Raw genomic sequence first — 20,837 nt, 5'->3', positions numbered from 1 at the left:
ATTTTCTATGCCTGCTATATTAGGCCTTATCCTACAACTGCTAAAGGCTCTATACTTCATACTAACCCATAGAGTAGAGGGGAGAGAGGCAACCCTGTCTAGTGTTATTCAGTATATTAATTGGGTCTGTTGGTCGGCAGGGTGGTTTCAAGTGAATGCTAATAGTTTCGAGATAAAAGATCTTTGGGCTATAATTTTTGTTTATAATTTTAAATCAATATTCAATAGGGAAATAGGTCTATAACTACCACAGTTAGTCGGATCTTTACCTTGCTTATGTATAACAGAAATATGTGCGGCCAAAAATTCTTTCTCTAGTGGGTATGAAGGGCCTATTTTATTAATAAAGTTCAGAAACAAAGGAGTAAGGGAGGAGGCAAACCATCGGGGCCGGGGGCTTGTGTTTGTAATTGTTTGATGCATCTAGAATCTCTTGCATCTGAAAGGGAGAGCATAAGTTCTTCGGGTCTGGAGCATTTATACGGGGAGGGGGTATTTTACTAGGTACTCCTTAATCTTAGAAGTCAGAGCATCTTGATTAGCTGTTTGTGATATATTTTAGAGGTCTTTATAATAGTTTTAAATATAGCAGCTATCTTTCCAGGGAGGACCAGTATCTCGCCTCTTTGGTTTTTAATTTTATGAATATATAGGTCTACCTGTTTATTTTTTAGAGCCCTAGCTAATAATTTCCCTGATTTATTGCCAAATTTGTAGTATTTCTGTTTTAATTTGATCATTGCGAATTTGGTTTGGAGATGAAGGTATTGTTGTAGCTCCAGTCTTTTATTAGTAAGTCTTTAATTCTAGCTGTTGAATATCTGTATGTAGTTTCTCTATAGTCGATTGTCTTTGCTTTTTTAGACCGGAGCCATGTTTAATTAGTTTTCCACTAATTAAGCATTTAAGTGCCTGCCATTATGTTTGATGGGAAGTGGAGTCATTCAGGACATTGTTTTTGTAATGTTCTATGTTCCTATGAATTTCTGCCTTCTGAGTCCTTTAACAGATTGACATTTCATTTCCAATTCCACGTTTATTGCGGTTTATTTGGAATTAGGACCGAGGCAGATACAGCTGCATGGTCTGACCATATTATACTGTCTATGGATGCCTGTTGAAGCATGTGTAGGTGGTGTTGTGAAATAAAGCTACGATTGATTCGTGAGTAGCTATTTTGAGCATAGGAATAAAATGTGAATTGTGTGGAGGTGGGATTTAAAAACCTCCATGGATCAATTACCTTAAGTGCTTGCAGATTTTTGTGGGCTTTTTTGAGTGTTTTGGGGAATTGATGTGCCTTTGGAGGTGTCTAGTGTAGGATTCAGGGCAAGATTCAAGTCTCCCCCTAAAATCAGTACCTCTGCAAAATGTTATATTTTGGGGAATATTTGTGTCAAAAAAATGTACTTGATTTGTATTTGGAAGGTATATACTTCCTAATGTACATGGTGTGTGATATAGTAACCCTTTAATTAGTAAGTATCTCCCATTATAATCAGATAATACTTTTGATAGTTTAAAATCAATTTTTTTTATGGCAATACTTACACCTTTTGTTTTCTGAATAGCGTTATTACTAAAGAACCACTGTGAATAAGTACCTAATTTATGCATGGGGGGGCATCTTTTCTAAAAAGGGTTCCTGTAATAAAATAATATCTCCTTTTTGTTTTCGCATAATATTAACTATTTGTTTTCTTTTCTCAGGGGTATTTAAATCATTCACGTTCAAAGAGGCAATTTTCAAGTTACCTGCCATATTGAATTATAAGGTATGTATCAATACTCACAGTCAGCTTATACCATACAATATTTACTGTAATGCCATATCGAATAAAGTGTGCCTAAAACTATATACAAATATATCAGATTCAACAACAATAAACATCTTATGAGATATCTGTAGCATCACCGGATTGGTTCTGGCAGGACCAAAAATAGCATAAATGAACATTATAATAAGCATATATGTAGGTGGGCTAGTAGCCGTCTGGCTTCCTATTGAAGGCAGACTATCTCGCATGCCCTTTGCTTGGGGGGGGTAGGGTTTACCCATCAATATTTCTGCACAGCCTTCGCAGAAAAGAAAAAAGCATTTTGATAGTTAAAAGATCGCAGACTAGGTAAAAATAGTAAGGATATTAATGGTAGAATATGGGTAAGTAATGATATATGTTGCTCCAATTTAGAGCTGCAAGAGTCAACCTGGTTCCATGGCTTCTGTGTGACTTGCGTTCTTCTCAGGGGTTTGTTTAGGCCTTTTCCTTTTAGCTTTTGGAGTGGAAACTTTAGTCCTCTCGGAGGGAGTGGGACTGGTTCCTGTAATTGAACAAACTTGATCCATTCAGTGAGATTGATATCTGGAGCGTTGCATGCTTGTAAAAAGGGTTGAATATCTTCTGGGGTGTGGAGGGTATGTAGTTTCCCTGCAAATGTAGCTTGTCTGCTAAATGGATATCCCCATTCAATCCCCTTTAATATGTATTGACACAATTTCAGCTTTGAGGTCTGCCACTTCCTCTTTAAGTGTTGCTTTTATTTGTTGCGCAAGATCTAATAAATCTTGCTTCATTGGTAAATATTTCAGGTAAGTAATAGAATTTCTGTCTGAATTTGTAGAGTCGCCAGCGGAATCTTGGACATTCCCACTCACTTCCGGTGGCCCGGGCCTTGGATAGCGCCTCTCGTTATCATGGTCTGATGGCGTCTTCTTTCACTTGCTCTCTTATTTTACCGTGTTTACCCATTGTAAATGCAATTTTTATCCACGTTTCTGCAGAGCTGCAGCGGAGCTACAGAGCTATGCGTCCATCTTGTTGAGCAATTGGCCACCTATATTTTTATGTTTTTTCCTATTAATAACATTAGCATCAAGCATCATTTTTATCAGCCAGGGCAGTAAAATACCAGCCAAGTGGCAAACCTAGGCATGATACAAGGCACTGTAACTGTATATATTCTGCCACATATTTAAGGCGTAATACATATGAAATCAGCACTGCATTTATGCAGTATTCTGGGGCATTATGCATCAAGATGACACCGTATTTATTCTACTTGCATGAAATTTGACTATGAAAACAGCAGTGGAGGACATCCCCTTAAGTAGCCTCCCCAACCAAAAAATTCACTCTCCTCCTATGGCTTTTTAGACTTGAAGTAAGGGCCCTCAGATGTTAAGATGGCACAAAAGGGTGAACACACAAGAGTAAAAATTGGCAGCTATTTTTAGGGTTCTGAAAAATATATAGGGTTTGCCCGTGTGGTTGGCTATGAGCTTGAAAGGGTACTTAACAAGCCCAGTTGCTTTAAATTTATTTATACTAGATAAAAGGAGGAAAAGTTGTTTGAAAAGCAGGCCTAGGACTCTGTCTGTTGTATTTCGAGACAGAGTTTAGAAAAAAGGCCTTGTAAACATTGTGGGATGCATTTGGCTCCTACATCGTCAGGGAGTATTTGTAGGTTTTATCTCCACCTGTTCTTCAGGTCTTTTCACATGCTTTTTAGTTGCCAGAGCTCTTCTTTAAGCACAGAGTTCTCCTCCTGTAAGGGCTATGACACACAAGGAGATTAGTTTACTGTAGCGGTGGCAACTAATCTCCTTCAGCGAACTTCAAAGAGCCAATGCGACATATGTTTTCCAACCAGCAATTTACCTTACCGCTGGCAGCAGACATTCAGAGGAGGTTAGTCGTCTCATCTTCTCATGTAACATCGGCCTAAATTGGTTTGCCTTTGACCATAGTGGTTTCCAGTTGGTCAGTGTGAGTGCCCAGTTCTCCTTTAAACAGTGAAGTATGTGATATAACAGTGGCTCCTGGCAAAAGAGACTGTATGACCCACTGATATGTTTCTGTAACTGCTGCGGGGGACACAGGAATTAACTACCCTCTTCCATTCTGCTGTCAAGCTAGCTAGGCATATAGCATTCATGGTATGAAATATGAGAGAATTGGGTAATACAGTGTAGTGTACAGTGTAGTTTTTGACTGGAAATCACTATGTGTTTTCCCATAATGCAGCATTTGCAACCTGAGGATTCTGGCATAATTGCATGTGATGAGCCAAAGCTTGCACTTTTGCTCATGAACTGTGCACAACAAAGTGCAGGTAGCATTATTAGGGTATTAGAATGGGTTTGGTTTTCACTTCTGGTTTGACATCTGCTGTTAATCCATTAATGTGTGGTTCACTTGGTGCAAATCTGTTGTGGCTATTGACTCAACACACTATGGGAACCCTGGGATTACCACAATTCTATTGTTTCCTAGTAGTCATGAGTGCAGATTGGGTGGGTGCATTGGCATTGAGAAACCAAGGAGCATATTTTGTCTCAATACCTTTAATCAATAGCATCAATATGTACAGAAATTTTCCATTTCCATTCCATTTTAGCACTTTGTATTTGTAATAATAAAACTAACCCACGAACGGGCCGAATGCCTCCGATTGCGTTTTTTTCGTAATGATCGGTATTTTGCGATTTTTTCGGAAAATTGTCGTGAGTTTTTTGTTACCAATACAATTTGCTCGAAAAAAACCGCGAGTTTTTTGTAGCCATTCCGAAAGTTGCGCAAAATCTGGCGATTTTTTCATGCGTCAAAACTTGCGCTAAAAGTCGCGATTTTTTCGTAGCGTTAAAACTTGAGCGAAACATCGCGCCTTTTAAGTTTTAACGCTACGGAAAAGGCGCGACTTTTCGCGCAAGTTTTAACGCTACGAAAAAATCGCCAGATTTTGCGCAACTTTCGGAATGGCTATGAAAAACTCGCGTTTTTTCGCGCAAATCGTATTGGTAACGAAAAAGTCGCGATAATTTCCGAAAAGTCGTAAAGGCGCCGAAAAAGTCGCAAAATGTTCGTTTTCCAATCGGAATTTTTCCAATTCGGTTGGAATTCGTGTCTTAGTAAATCAGCCCCTAGGTGTCACTGTTTAAGAGGTTCAAATGGATACTGGAATGATTTACTATTCCAAGGTAAGGTAAAGTATAAAAATGAGTGCAAAATTCCATCCATCACAAAAGCTTTTAACAAAGCTATGAATGTTCCTTGATGCTTGTATCTTGTATCTTTCAATTCTTAACATTTTTCAACTTTTTTAAAAACATACTGCAAATTCCTTAAATACTGTATGTATATGCATGCCAAATTGAAGGGTAATGGGAATGGTAATTCAAGGTTTCCCAGCTATTTTGTTGGTTTGTAAATTTTTTCCCAATGTTAATACTGGTTTAACTCTAACATGTTGAACTAAAACTCTATAAATACGTATTAGTTTTACTTCATTATATAAACATGTGACAAAAGGATGATGAACATACTAACATACTCTGTCAATAATATGGTTATTTAAATTTTTTTTGTTGAATAAGTAATTTATATCTCGTTTTCAAAAACCTGAATAAAATATTTTTGAAACTGGTCTTTTTTGAAGATTTTTTTTTTCCACTTATGTGGCAGCAATGGGGTTAACATCTTTTTTTTTTAATTCAGGTAGTTTTTATTGAGCATACAGAAGGCATTCCAACATCGGAGATATACAATTGTTATACATGTGATACTTGGTCTATTAACATTGTCAATAAAAGTTTAATTTCCTCGAAGGCTCATATTGGTTTTATTGTACATCAACTCACATTTTAAGCGCTGTTACTTATACATGATAAAATACAATAAAATACATTATTGATCATTAACTGTGTTAAGGGGGGGTTGTCTATCCAGCCATTGATCCCAGATCCTGTGGAATTTATTGGGCCGCCTCTTTTGAGGTATATTAATTGTTCCAATTTGCAGGTTTCTGCCATTAGGTTTTCCCAATTACGGATGTCTGGGGGGATTGTGCTTTTCCAGTTTTGTGTTATAAGTTTTTTGGCTAGAAAGAGTGCTTCACTAGTAAATATACGGTGGTATTGATTGATAACAGCTTTACTAAGAATATTTAGCAGACAGACTTTTGGAGTCCTGGGTAAAGTACTTTGTACTATGGTATCAAGCTCATCCAGGATGGCAGACCAGTATGGTTTGATGTGAGGGCAGTCCCAAAGCATAGGGTTAACATCTTTACTTCCATTAATTCTTCCCTGGATAGCTTAATGTGGTACATAATCCTACTTAATCCTATTACTGTCTTAAACTGAAGGCTGGCAATCTTTAGACGCCACAAGAGCAGTCATTAAATCATTCTAAAAATCCTCTTTTACCTAAGATTGTAACAAGGAAGGTTAACATACAAAATGAAAAAGACATGGAAGTGTTGCGTTTGAACTTCTGAATTCTGCTGAACTAAATGGAGATGTTTTAGGGACCCTCCTACTTAGTGGGAAATCTGCCCTGTTTCAGTTATGAAGCAAAGAGGCATCAGAAGCACTAGCCTTTCTGCCAATTTAAAGCTTGGAGAGTGCAATCAGAAACATCCTTCTGGAAGTGATTACTGTATTCCTTTTGCCCAAACAAGTCTTGTAAAAAAATGGAGCTCAATGGAAGATTTAGCCACTTCTACCAACTATTCCCCGTTGCCAACAAGGATAAATCTGTTCTATCTCAACCTAAATGTTGGAGGGAAAAAATTCCAGATTGACTATCGCGTTGCAGCACGGTACCCATCCACAAGGATTGGAAAGCTAGCTGCGTGTAGTGATCTAGTAAAGAGACTAGATCTCTGTGATGACTTTTCTGTACAGATGAATGAGTATTTCTTTGATCGGGATCCTGTTGTCTTTTACTATATATTTCATTTTTATCGTTGTGGCATTCTATGGATAATGGATGAACTTTGTCCCCATAACTTTCTTGAGGAAATAGAGTACTGGGGACTTCACTTAAAATATACCCAAAGGTGCTGCCATATTCTCTTTGAAGAACATCAAGATGAAATTATGGAATATATTAAAACAGAGCGGGATCTGCAAGCTGAGGTTGAACGTCATGACCACGAGAAACATTTTGAAGGCAAGTGGCTTGGAGATTTTAAAATAAAAATGTGGAATTTGGTTGAAAACCCATACTCGTCTGTCCAAGCAAAAATCATAGCTGTCTTGTCCAGTATTTTTGTGTTGATTTCAATTGTAGCAATGTGCCTGAGTACAGTGGATGAACTTCAAGACACAAGTGTAAATGGAAAAGCATACATGGAATATGTAGAAACTGTTTGTGTAATATTTTTCACCGTTGAATATATCATGAGACTTTTTTCCACACCAGACGTTAAAAGGTTTCTAAGAACTGCCATGAACATTGTTGACCTTGTTGCAATTCTGCCATTTTATATTCAGATTATCTTTGAGAGTTTTGCGGAAGATGTAGAGATACATTTGCACCATGGTGATATAGAGAAGATGGAACGTTTGGGACAAGTGGGAAAAATGCTAAAAATCATCCGACTCATGCGTATCTTTAGGATTCTAAAGCTGGCTCGTCATTCTACTGGACTGAGAGCTTTTGGCTTTACAATCCGTCAATGCTACCAGCAAGTTTGCTGTCTGTTCTTGTTCATTGCTATGGGGATATTCACATTTTCAGCACTTATGCATTCTGTAGAACATGATGTGCCAGGGACCAGTTTTACCAGCATCCCTGGTACCTGGTGGTGGGCAGCGGTAAGCTATATTTTCACTTTGAACTGCCTAAACTGAATTGATTTTAAAGTGGAATATATAATATAGCATCTTGCATGTGATTAATTACCATTACTATTTTTTCGTTATATATTTATTTATAAATTCATTAAACATGTATGTGCAGCCATGTAAAATATGTAAATATTGCACACTAATCAGTATACAGAAAGTTACTAGCCAACTCACAGTATTGGGCATTTCAACTTGCAACAGCCATGTGTACATTGTTCTACCACAAAGCACCTGAAATATTTAATCATTTCATCTGGCCCTATGGAAATATTTTGCTTTGGAGTTACAGAACGAAATTCAGTTACTTACATAGACATGATAGGTTTCCCTCTCTCCTTCCTTCTGCATACTCTGCCTTATGCTGCCTGTGTGTGCCATACTCTCCCTGCCCTATGCTGCCTGTGTGCCATACTCTGCCTGCACTACCCTTCCTGTGTGCTATACTATGCCTGCCTTATGCTGCCTGTGTGTGCCATACTCTGCCTGCCCTATGCTGCCTGTGTGTGCCATACTCTGCCTGTCCTACCCTTCCTGTGTGTGCCATACTCTGCCTGCCCTATGCTGCCTGTGTGTGCCATACTATGCCTGCCCTATGCTTCCTCTGTGTGCCATACTCTGCCTGCCCTATGATGCCTGTGTGTGCCATACTCTGCCTGGCCTATGCTGCCTGTTGGCAGGGGTTTGTTAGCATTTGGAAATAGTTATTATATTGTCCTGAAGGTATATTATTATGTGCTGGGGGTAGCTGTGCAGTGAGCACCTATTATTTGGGTTTTTTGTGTGCTACCACCATTATGTAAAAACGTAGCTGGGGTTTGAAGTAGGTGTGGTTTAAAAGAGGGGAGTGGTCAAAACAGGCTTGCATTATCGCCCCTCTACCATGTAGGCCAGAAAAATTCTGTTCGCTACCACAGACAGCACTGTACTGCACTGATATTTACCATTCAGATTCAGTAAACAAAATATTTACACACAAATAGCACATGATATAAAGATCAACAGCAAAGAACTGTACCACTGTGCTTTAGAGAAGCCCTCATTGCTCTTTATCAGGCAGTCAGTGAAAGGAAATCATAATGTTGCTGCTATCAACTACAGTTGCCTTCATCAGACACACATCAAATCACAGTCTATGGTTGAGTATCTGACACGTATTTGCAGTTGCTAGTGCTTGTACTCAAATGCCAAGCACCTCTCAGCCCCAATAACAAGTGACAGGTCAGGACCAGGAATCTGGAAAGTCGCCATAGACTGGCAATTTTTAATAGGCATATTTTGAAACTGTCTAATCAATAGTCATGCTTAGATTTTCGCTGTTTTTAGATAACCAGAGTGCCCTCAGGTGCTTATATGGTAAATAAAAATAAAAAGCACACACAAAAAAAAAACAAATCCTTCCCCCTGCCCTCCATACCATATTTGCAGCTAAATTTAGTGGCAGAACTATGGGAAGGGCAAGTTCCCATCTCTGCTGCAATGGGTGCATGCACAGAACAGCGGGACCTTCTGTGCATGAACCGACTAAGAGAGGAGAGTGACTGAGGTCCAGTGCACAGGGCTGCAGTAGACCTCAAAACAGCCCTGGCTAATGTGATTATTTGGGTGCAGTAAGTAAATAGCAATTATATATTTAAAAATGTCTGACAGCAAATTGGTCTGTACATAACAATAATGTTATACTTAATTAAATATATATTTATGATGATATAATGGCACTTGTAGGCCCTAAATTTTTATATTAAATTGAATGTTCAATATAGATATTATCATGTATTAGCATTCTGTACATTCTGCTTTAAATATAAATGGAACATTTTAGGAGAGGCATTACCTCAGTCCTTTGTGTTCAGTATCTTGCACTATATCTGGTCAGTATATTACGGATGTATAAACTTTGCTTTTGTTTTTTTTTCTTGTAGGTCAGCATTTCTACTGTTGGATATGGAGATACAGTTCCAAACTCTTTCTTGGGCCGAATTGTAGCTTTTCTCTGCATCTCTTTTGGAATTATTCTAAATGGAATGCCAATTTCCATATTATATAACAGGTTCTCAGACTTCTATGCAAAGCTTAAAGCTCATGAATCTATGAGTACTGTGAAAGTTGGCACTAAAATCAGATTTAAGGAGAGGGTTATGAAGAAGGTTACTGCCTGTTGCAGACCATAAAATACCTATATAAAAGGATTGTCACCAAAAAACATGTTCTGTGGTTTAAAAGGGGAAATTAACCTTTATATTACAGTGATCTCCAACCAAAAATTAGTCTTTGCATAATGAAAAAAATGTAATGCTTGGCAGCTTTCTTATATACAGTAATTACAATTTCCAGTAGTATTCATATGCAATGTCAACCATTAACTCTAATGAATTTTGCTAAATTCTTTCAAAATGATGCCATTTCGCAAATGTTTTCGAGAAATGAGCCAGTTTTGCTCTTCAATACATTTTTCACTTTGATTTTAAAACTGCTCTCTGCTTTCCAAGATAATAAACAGAATGCTTTCAATTAACAGTTTAAATTCCAAGACTAAAAGCTTGAAAGTTGCAGAACAAAACATATAAATAATTAAAAAAAAAAACACAAAAAGATGAACCAATTATATATTGTCTAATGATTGTCTTTATGATGGTGGGAAAGTGCAAAAAAACATGGTACAAGAGTGTACCCATTTTTTGCACCTTGCACCCTATGACATTTGTAAACTGTATATATGTAAAGTATAGGCAGACCATTATATGGCTACATGTTAAAGGAGAACTAATCCCTAGAAATTCATATGGCTAGGAATGCTATATTTTATCTGCTAAACTTACTGTACCAGCCTAAAGTTTCAGTTCTCTGGGCAAATGCTGAGAAGCTAAGCTTAGGGGTCATCACAAATCATCAAGCATCAAAATGAGGTTCACATGTCATACGTATATGCTGATGCTACAGTGCTGATTACTGATTCCTTATGCTAATTGCATTGGTGTCTGTCATTTGAGATAGTTAATCATTTTGCTGATGCTGCTTCTTAACTAGTTGACTCATCCCCAGTAATTGTTTACATGTTTGTTTATGGGAACTGAGACCTGTCCTGTTTTTCAACTGGTAGGGAATCTAAATGATAATGTTTGACCTGTTATAATCATGAATCTTAAATTGAACTCCTTAAATCCTGATGTTAACTGCACTAGTTTTGAGCTGCCATGTAGTAATTATCTGTATTATTACTAATAAGCCATATATAGTGACTTTTCTATTTTATATATACAGTATATTGTACTGTATAAGCTCAGTAACGGACAGCACCACAGAGCTTGTGCAGGGAATCAGCAGAAAAGAAGATGGGGGGCTACTGGGGCATCTTTGTAGGCACAGATCTTCCCTGCTAAAGGGCTGTGGTTGCCTTGGGCTGGTACAAGAGCCCAAAATATAATGTACAACATTTCCAATATACTTCTTTAGTTAGCCGTTAGTTCTTCTTAAAGTGCAGGATTCCCTAATACCTGTACAGACTGCATTCTACACCTTGTTCCAGATGTTAAACCTGGAGCAAAATGCAGAGTGCGATTAGCATTAAGTGCTTGGAACATAGATGCTTCCTTAAAATAAAACTTGTTTATCAGCCTAAACATATTATCGGGACTCATTTAGAAAACAGTCATTCTAGGACAATTGCTGTTGTTGCTGTGTTTACCAAGATGTATATCTAACAATAAAAGTCCCATTAGCTGTATGACACAAATTGTGTAATTTTATTTCAATATCAAGCTCAGAGGATATATTTATGAAGGATACAGCTAATACTATTTGGTAAGTTTACAAACCAGCTCATTAGATGCTGAGAGATGTAAAACAACACTTTATTGCAACTAGCAAAAGCAGAGCACAAGAAGTTTACGGTACGTGTGTAGAAGAGGAAGATATTTCCAAGTTATGAGAGAAAATGATGATTGCTGTAACCTGGTATGGCTTATTAGGCTGACTGAATATGTATGGCAACCTTGAAGAGGAAGATAATGTAGCTGTACCAACTCTGTCTACTCAAGCCATATAAAGATACACAGGACTGCCTTGTCAGTAGTGATGAACAAATCTGTCCCATTTCGCTTCACTGAAAAATTTGCAAACTGCTGAAAATGTTTTCATGTGGTCGTGACTTTTTTGACATGGCCACAACTTTTTTCTATGTTCAAATACATTAAATTCAATGGGTGTTTTCTGTGTGAATTTTTTGTTACAGTGAATTTTATGCAGCAGTTTCACGAAAAATGTTTGCAAATGACGAAATTCAGAATTTTGCCGAGAATAAATGCCTTGCGAAAAAATTTGCTCATCACTACTTGTCATTATCAGCAGGTGGCACTGTTGTAAAAAATTTCATCCAATTAACAGTACACATTTATCTTATTATCTTTGAATCTTAAAAAAAAAAAAAAAAAAATGTAAATTGCAAAAGTGCTTAGTATAGCACTCCCATCAATTTCTTATCTTTTAACCAAAACAAAGTCAGTCAGTAATGTTGTAACAGCCATGTTGCTATGGCTTCAGAGGTTTCCAAGGCAGCAACTAAGCTGTCATGATGTTTAAGCAGCATCCCCTGTCAAATGAAGAATACCAATTTCAATTAATAAACAGCAGAATGGCCGGAATAAGATTGTTCCTATGCATTTGTGGGGAGTGGCCAAACACTGTACACATATTGATGTTAATGTTACTGTATACAAACCTGACAATGCCCCATCCCTAAATATATACCTTTTAACACTTTGGGGCTGATTTACTAAGACACAAATTCCGACCGAATTGGAAAAATTCCGATTGGAAAACGAACATTTTGCGACTTTTTCGTATTTTTTGCGATTTTTTTCGGCGCCTTTACGACTTTTCGGAAATTATCGCGACTTTTTCGTTACCAATACGATTTGCGCGAAAAAACGCGAGTTTTTCGTAGCCATTCCGAAAGTTGCGATTTTTTTCGTAGCGTTAAAACTTGCGCGAAAAGTTGCGCTTTTTTCGTAGCGTTAAAACTTAAAAGGCGCAACGTTTTGCGCAAGTTTTAACACTACGAAAAAATCGCAACTTGTTGCGCAAGTTTTAACGCTATGAAAAAATCGCAACTTTCGGAATGGCTACGAAAAACTCGCGTTTTTCTGCAAAAATCGTATTGGTAACGAAAAAGTCGTGATAATTTTCCGAAAAAATCGCAAAATACCGATCATTACGAAAAAAACGCAATCGGACGCATTCGGCCCGTTCGTGAGTAAGTAAATGGGCCCCTTTGTTTCAATAAAAATGTTTTTATCTCCAGACCACTTTTTTAATTGTCATGTTTCTCCCTGTTTTATTCCAGCACTTCCCTTTCCAATTCTGCTTTCAACTCACTAATCTTGGTTGGAAATAGATGGCCACAGTTGTTTATTTATGCCATAACAGTAAACATAATTTAACATATATAACATTAGCAACTTGTAACCAAACTGTAACAAACATTTTGTTAAACCAACAATCTCGCCCCAAGAGACTGACCCTGCTTCCAAGTGTAAAGCCTGGTTCCTGCCTCTTTTCTCCCCAGCCCTAAACCAGGCTGCCTACCACTCTCTGAGAACCCCTGGCCGGTTAAGCTACTTCCAATCCTTTATACTCACTATGTATCACTCCATGCTCCTATTCATTTTGCACCCTCCTCTCACATGGATTTCTATCCTCCTTATCCTTTTTATTTCCATGCCACTCCATAATTTACTTTATAATTGTACCAATTTTCCTTTCTTCTATCCTTCACATGCTACAATCTCCCACTTCCTCCCTTCTCAGTTGTCTCCCATTAATACATTCCTATTTTACCTCCTCCCCATTTCCGGGTCTCCTTTAATGCTTTGCTACACCACTCTAGTAGCTGAAAATAGTCTCTCCCATTCTTTCACTATCACCATGTTGGAACCGTCCTATCAGAATGTCATCACACTGATATCAGAACATGCTGTTTATAAAGATATAAGGGTTGATTCACTAAAGGTCGATATTTCGAGTGTTATTTATAGCATGTGTTAAAAATGTTATCGCTTCTTATTTTTTGCGACTTAACGCATGATTCACTATAGGATACTTGAGTTAATTAAGACACGATGTTGTTTGTGTTATTTAAGTCACGATGAGCGTTATTTTCCACGCGTGCATTAATTCATGCTGCGCACGATATATTTCGCCGCTTGCTATATTTGTGCACAATTTAACGCACGTAACCCTTACGTTCGTAAAAAAAACTACTTTTCTGCAAATGACCATTTCCCTGAAAACTGGAGGATACGTCACTCTAGGGCAGCCCCCCAGAGCAATTTACCCGGCCCCCGCTGAGTCCTCCCACCTGGCAGTGGAGAGAGAGGACTCAGCGGGGAGCGGCACAGGGGAGCTGAGATGAAGGACGGACCGGGGGAACTGGTACAGGTAGGACTCAGGATGTGGCCAAATTCACCAGCACCACCCCCCCGCCTGCGGCGGTGGTGGGTGGTGATGGCGGTCCGGCCCCAACAGTCTGAGGGGCCCTTGATCCGGCCCCTTGAGTTAGAAGTTTGGGGACTCCTGCTCTAGGGCCAACACATACTTGAAAAAATCCCACTGCAAAGTCCATGTTGTGTTGCCAAAAGCTCACATACCACAATTTTCTTTAAGTACACACAGACTAATGTGATATTTAGCACATCTAATGCTTCTTATGTGTTTGTGTTAGTATTATTTCTATGCAAGAATTAATGCAATGCCTTAAAATTAACGCCTTGCGATCATGCGTTATTTAGCGCATGCGATATGTGTCTTAGTTCATGCGAAAATACTTTAGAGAATCAAGCGTTATTTTTCGCATCAATTTTAACGCAAAAAAGCATGCTATAACGCTTATCGCACTTTAGTGAATCAACCCAATAATCTTTTATGTGAATTATAAGCACTCTGTAACATGTATGAACAATAAATAAAGGATATTAATATGTCAGTGTCTTCAGACATCTATAACAATGCACATTTTTCACCACAAAGGGGAGCTTGAACCTAGGAAATTTGAAAACAACTGCTTATCTTTTTATTTTTGTTACCACAAAAGTAGAGTGTACTTTGTGGGCTTATTTAATTTATCCTAAAGGAGTGTTTTTGATATTATATTGCAGTACCTCACTGCTGCTGAATGTACATTTGGTTTTAATTAATCGAGCAGTAGACTTCCTATACTTTTAAAGAAGCTATAAGTTAGTATTGCATTCCCCTGCTACATGTAGTTGTCTATCCTAGTAAGAACTTCACTTCAGTCACACTAAGGCCCAACTGACCTGATTCTGACGCTAGAAACAAGTAATTTCTGGGTTAGATTTCCAGTTTCCCAATAATTTTTTTTTTTGTAACTTATAATTTTTTATTGAGTTTTGTAAAGAAACAGTGGGGGGAGAAAAATAAAAAGGGGGAGGTTAATACAAGTAAAATATACAAAGCGTACAAAAAATAAGATGTAGTATACAATAACTGCATTATTGTGGTGGAGGTTTTTCTATATGATGTAATTTCATTGTTGGAGTTTATGGATAGTTGTCAACAGAGCTTACTCTCATATCTTGGGGAGAAAGGAGGTCTGTAGAGTAGTTGAAGGATATCTCAGGAGAAGGTGACATATCCTCTTAGTTCCCATATGGACCATATGTGTAAATAGTTGGCTGTCTTGTTTTGCATGAAAGATATTCCAGATTCGAAGAGTCTGTTGTCGTTTACCTTCTTTGGCTGGGGGATAGGCGTCTGGAGTGCAGAGTTCCATTTGGTCATATAGAAATGATGAGGAGGTTGGTCTGGGAGTGGTTGGGCTAACATCTTGTATATGATTAATCTCCCAGTCCCAATTATTTTAATAGGAAGCATTAGCCAGAAAAAGTCACACAACACATATTAGCATTACATTAGACAATTCCACTGATTTTAGATTCTATCAACTTGTAAAGATGAAGGATCTTGGGAAATTAATTAAATCTCAGTGAGCTGCAATTTAAGCCATTTCACTAATGCATAACATCTTGGCATTGCTCAGATTAACATATTATTTCTAAGGCGTTGGAAAAGCTGTGGTGCCATCCTCAGTCACCCTCACTAATCTTCTGCCCATCAGCAGTGTCATGTAAGACCATCAGTCAGATGCACAGCTAAGAATAATAAGACAGCAGAAAGAAATAAGCTGATCAAAAGCTTTATATTGGGACAGATGTCCATGTTTAATAGCAATGCCTGCATGTGCTACTTGTGTTTGCTGCTCAGGACGTTGGTTACATATTTAAAAATGTATACACCTTCTAGCAAAATGAAAGTAAATGTTTCTTTTTACAATGTTTTTAAGATATATTTTTATGCAGCTAAAGCAGAGAAGCTCCCCTTAATCATTGACGTGCTGACATCAAGCAGTTTCATTATATATGTAGGCCTCTTTTTGTTATTAATTGCTCACATACCCTCTTCAAATGTATTGACTGGGCTGGCAGATGGAGGCAAGTAACTACTTACCTCTTGCACACATTATCTCTCTAATTGCCCCTTCCACTGTAATGACTACTGTTGGGTCCAATAGTTTCACACATAGAAAAGCAGAGTGTACATGAGAGTTTGACAAGACCCTATACTTAGTTGCATAGGCAAGAAATCTGTGTTGTTGGTGCTGTAAGCATAGCTACAGAATGCTGGTGGGTTTAGCGTAAAATCTTGTAAAAAATTGTAAAGAAAAAGATATTTATTGTGTTCAGGGGTGTATTTAAAATGTACTTTTATTTTGTTGGAGGGTATATATACCCTTGTCCAGGTGTATGTGCGTCAAAGCACACGTACATGTCTAAGCGTGCACGTCCGTGACGCGCTGACGGCGCCGGTTCTGCGCATGCGTGGGGGGTATTTAAAGCTATCAAACGCCTCCTCCTGTGCTCTGTTGTCTGCGGCCTTGCCTGGAAAACTAAGCCTGCCTGATTTACCTTACGACTTTCTGTTGCCGATCCTTCGCTTGCCTGACTCTGATTTTCAATACTGCAGTAATTATTCTCTAATTTATTAGGAAATGGGGTTAACACCTAATCATGCATGGAAAAAAAAAATACCGTCAAATACCGTGATACCGATATAATTTTGAAAAATACCGTGATATAAATTTTTGGTCATACCGCCCAGCTCTACTTACCTGTATAGTATTTGGTTGGCAAGTTCACCTTTTTGCCATTTACCTTATACAGGTATGGGACCTGTTATCCAGAATGCTTGGGACCTGGGGTTCTCCAGATAAGAGATCCTTCCGTAATGAAGTTCCGGTCCGTGAAGTCTACAAAAAAAAATGTGAATATTAAATTAAGCCAATAGGATTGTTTTGCCTCCGGTAAGGATCAATTATATCTTAGTTGGTATCAAGTACAAGGTACTGTCTGTTATATTATTACACAGAAAACGGAAGTCATTTAAAAAAATTAGAATTATTTGCTTATAATGGAGTCTGTCTGGAGATGGCCTTCCCGTAATTTGGAGCTATCTTGCTCCCATATTCAATTGTGAATATGACCCGTACAAGATCCCGTCATATTCAGAATTGCTTGGCCTAGCTTCACAAGCAGAGGAGGAAAGCCACAAAGTTATAATCAGACACCTTCCTTTGTTCCCCCTTACAAACTGCTTTTGCTAAATGTCCCTACAGACCTGCTAAGTTTTTCATATTGTAAAATAATATATACCGGTAATAATAGGTAGTAATTATGCATAAACGTGCTGTTTCCTCTATGATGATCTATCACAAGAATATGAATCCAATTAGGGATTATGGCCTTTAGCTATTTTGTCCAAAATTGTGGCTAAATTAAAAACACCTTAAAATTACTTTGAGAGAGATCTGGGTGTTAGGGTATTTTTGTAGAAATGACAATGATTGCTCAGCTTCCTGATTTTGGGTAATGAACAGTAGCTAAAAAGTTGTTTCCATGAAAGAAATACATTATTGGGTAAGAAAAACTCTGGGTGAAAGAGCATACTACTTATCATGAAATCTGTCTGTTGGTTCAACATGCTAGGCAACACAGAAAAGCTGCTCTTTATAATCTGACTGCAGATAACTGCAGTCTAAAACACATAACTCTATGGCAGGGTTTAATTTCTTGTTGGCAGTTACATAAAACGTCTTTTCTATCTATCACCATATCCCACATATCAGTTAGTTAATGTGTGCAAATTACCTATGTATCTATCAATGTAGGTATGTATCAATCTATAATATTTTCAGGAATTATTAAAATGATAAAATGATTTCATATATTTTTTTTATTGGTTGTTACTTTAAAAGTTATGTTACACGAGTGATTTTAGATGTACAGTAATCTTTGAAGGGTGTTAACCCAGATCTAGAACACCTGCTTCTGGTATACTCTCAAAATAGACGTTCTGAGACTGTGGCAGGAAAGGGCACACTATTTTAAGAAAAGGCCTTTCTGCTTCAGCTCACAGCTAACACTAAATGAACAGTTGTGGTCGCTGTTTTGCATTAACTAGTCCAGTATATACAGAGACACCTGGAGAACTGAAATTCTAAAATCTCTCTTGGATTAAAAGATGAGTGCAAAATTTGTTTAATTTTCATGGTTAACTGGACATTTGTGTAACTGGAATAAAATGTGTCATTTACACCTGTCTTGCAAAAAGTTGTTTTTTATTGAGGCAAATTTCCTCCTATTGAAACTGCACTACAATTATATGGTTTCCAATTTTTATATATGTATGTCTATTGGTCTTGCAGTCTTTGAACATTTTGATCTATTATATATATAATATTATAACTAGACTGATAAAACTAACTGCTGATGGGATGCTATGTGCAATTTAGCACCTACAGGTATTTTTGTAAATAATCTCTGATATGTGATAAACACACATATGTCTGGTCCAAAATGGTGCATAATGAGTAAAGTGGTAAAAATTGCTCTGTTATATGAATAATATGTCAGGCAACTGAGATTCATAGTGCAGAAAATGTGCTAGATTATAATGGAAACACAGAAATTACAGTCCAAACAAGTTTGGTTAGTAAAGAACTGCTCAGTTTTACCAGTATATTAAAGAGCACCTATCAACCTGAAATTGCTTCTTCCACCAGATGTGTGGGCTAATGTGTTCGGGGGAAATTATATTTTTTTTTGTAAAAAAATAGCCCCCTACAACACTAGGCTGTCCACACAGAGAGGGAGCTCCTGGAGCGGGCAGCCATGTAGTGGCACACACATGAGCATAGTGAGCGAATGCCGCAGCCGACATTGTGTGATGTAGACAAAAAATCAGCTCCCAAAACGTTGATATGCACCATTAAAAGGTGAATTGCAGACTTCAGTACTGTTGTGTCCTGCATGTTTCTACATTTTTGTCTTTTGAGTGATTTCTCTGCCACATTGTGTACATCGATTGAGTGTCGAACAGAAAAAGTTACATTTCTTCCTGTTCATCATTCCTTGTCTGGAAGACATATTTAATATTGCCTCTTTCTATACCAAGAAATAGAATTGGGCTATTAACGTAATAACACATATATGCTTATAGCTAGTTGTCACAGCCATCTATGCACTACGTGGCATCTTACCCCTCTCGCTTAACTCCTAAGCCATGGCCCTCTCCCTCTGACTTATGTAATGTGATTTGAAACAGAAATAGAAAAACCTGCAGGAGATGGTAAAAAGATAGTGGCTGCTTAGGCAGCTTTGCACAGTAAACCTTCTCAGAAGACTGGGGAGTAAATAAAAGGAAAATCCATATGTGGTCAATGTTACTATTTTATGAAGAAAATCCACTTTGCATAGCAAAAAATAAATAAACTATTTACAATAATTTAATCATTTATAAATGCTTTAAAAAAAATCATACAAATGAAAACTGTTCATGTTTTCTGATGTTATTGGCCCTTTAAAATGTTAATCCTTAAAAACTGGCTCCAGGTCTTCACTGGAATTTATTTGGGAAATGCCAGAGTTAAAAAATAAACAGGGTAAAGGGTATCTTCTGGCAGGGTGCTCTTATTTTCAGGACATACAGCATGATTCCAGAAAAACCAAACCTTTTATAGGTTATAGGTTATAACCTCTTAAACCAATTTTAAACTTGTTGTCAGATCAGTGATCTGATAAACCCTGCAGTTACAGTACAAGTATGAAACCTGTTATCCAGAATGCTCAGGGGCTTGAGTTTTCCATATTAGGCAGTGATTCTCAACCAGTGGCTCGTGAGCAACAGGTTTCTCACCTACCCCTTGCCTTACAGGAGGTGCTTATTTTAAATTCCTGGCTTGGTGGCTAGTTTTAGCTGCATAAAACCAGATTTACTGTGAAACAGAGGCTCCTGTAGGCTACAAGTCAATATAGGGGCTGGCAAATAGCCAATAACAGCCATTAGTTGGCATCTCCAAGTACTTTTGAATGCTTGTGTTGCTCCCCAACTCTTTTTACATTTAAATGTGGCTCACAAGTCACAAGTTTGGGAACCCCTAATATAAGGGGATCATTTATTTTATTCACCATACTAAGCTAATTCAGGGCCTCTGGATAAACACAGGATAACAAGTAGCCTCTACACCTTATTCGTTTCCTGTGCCTGCACCCAGAACCATTGTGTCAGCCTGGGTGCAGGCACATGTTTCAGAGTCGATATCCCTGCATTCAGGCCAACACAATAGCTCTGGGTACAGGCACAGGTAAAGGATTATACCATTGTAGGGGCTGATTCCCGACCTGCTTTTATATGCAGGCCAAGAATCAGCCTCATGTAGCACTGGCCTGTGGAAAAAACAAAGCTCTGTGTTGGCATTTTACTTACCTTTCATCTGTGTTCCAGGGTTTCTATGTGCACATCCCTTTACATGTCATTTAAGTCTACTAAAGACCATTTAAATTTAAAACAACCCAGTAGTTTTATTTTGCCACCAATATGAATTCATACAGCTTAGTTACCATCAAGTACAAGGTATTGTTTTATTTCTAAAACATTTCTAAAAAATATTTCATTTTTAGAAATGATTTGCTTAAAATGGACTTGATGAGATTATGGCCTTCTCATAATACACTTTCTAAATAATGGGTTTCTGGATGACAGATCCCATAGCTGTTATATATACTACCAGAGGTCTCCTTGTCTTTGCATTATTTGAGGTTGTGGTCTTATGTAATTTTTGGGATAATTTTGCTTTTTA

General features: G+C 37.8%; 1 protein-coding gene across 1 annotated transcript; it reads left to right on the top strand.

The window, feature by feature from the left end:
- Positions 1–6,212: 6,212 nt before the first annotated feature.
- On the top strand, positions 6,213–12,062 carry LOC100494007 (potassium voltage-gated channel subfamily V member 2). Its single transcript, XM_002938562.3, has 2 exons — positions 6,213–7,600; positions 9,553–12,062. Exons 1-2 carry the CDS (start codon positions 6,347–6,349, stop codon positions 9,799–9,801), a joined length of 1,503 nt encoding a protein of 500 aa, XP_002938608.1. The 5' UTR covers positions 6,213–6,346; the 3' UTR covers positions 9,802–12,062.
- Positions 12,063–20,837: the final 8,775 nt, after the last annotated feature.

The sequence above is a fragment of the Xenopus tropicalis genome, chromosome 1 (assembly GCF_000004195.4).
Source record: "Xenopus tropicalis strain Nigerian chromosome 1, UCB_Xtro_10.0, whole genome shotgun sequence".
Lineage (NCBI taxonomy): Eukaryota > Metazoa > Chordata > Amphibia > Anura > Pipidae > Xenopus > Xenopus tropicalis.
The sequence above is the reverse complement of the archived record's forward strand: the minus strand, read 5'-3'. Positions and strand labels throughout refer to the sequence as shown.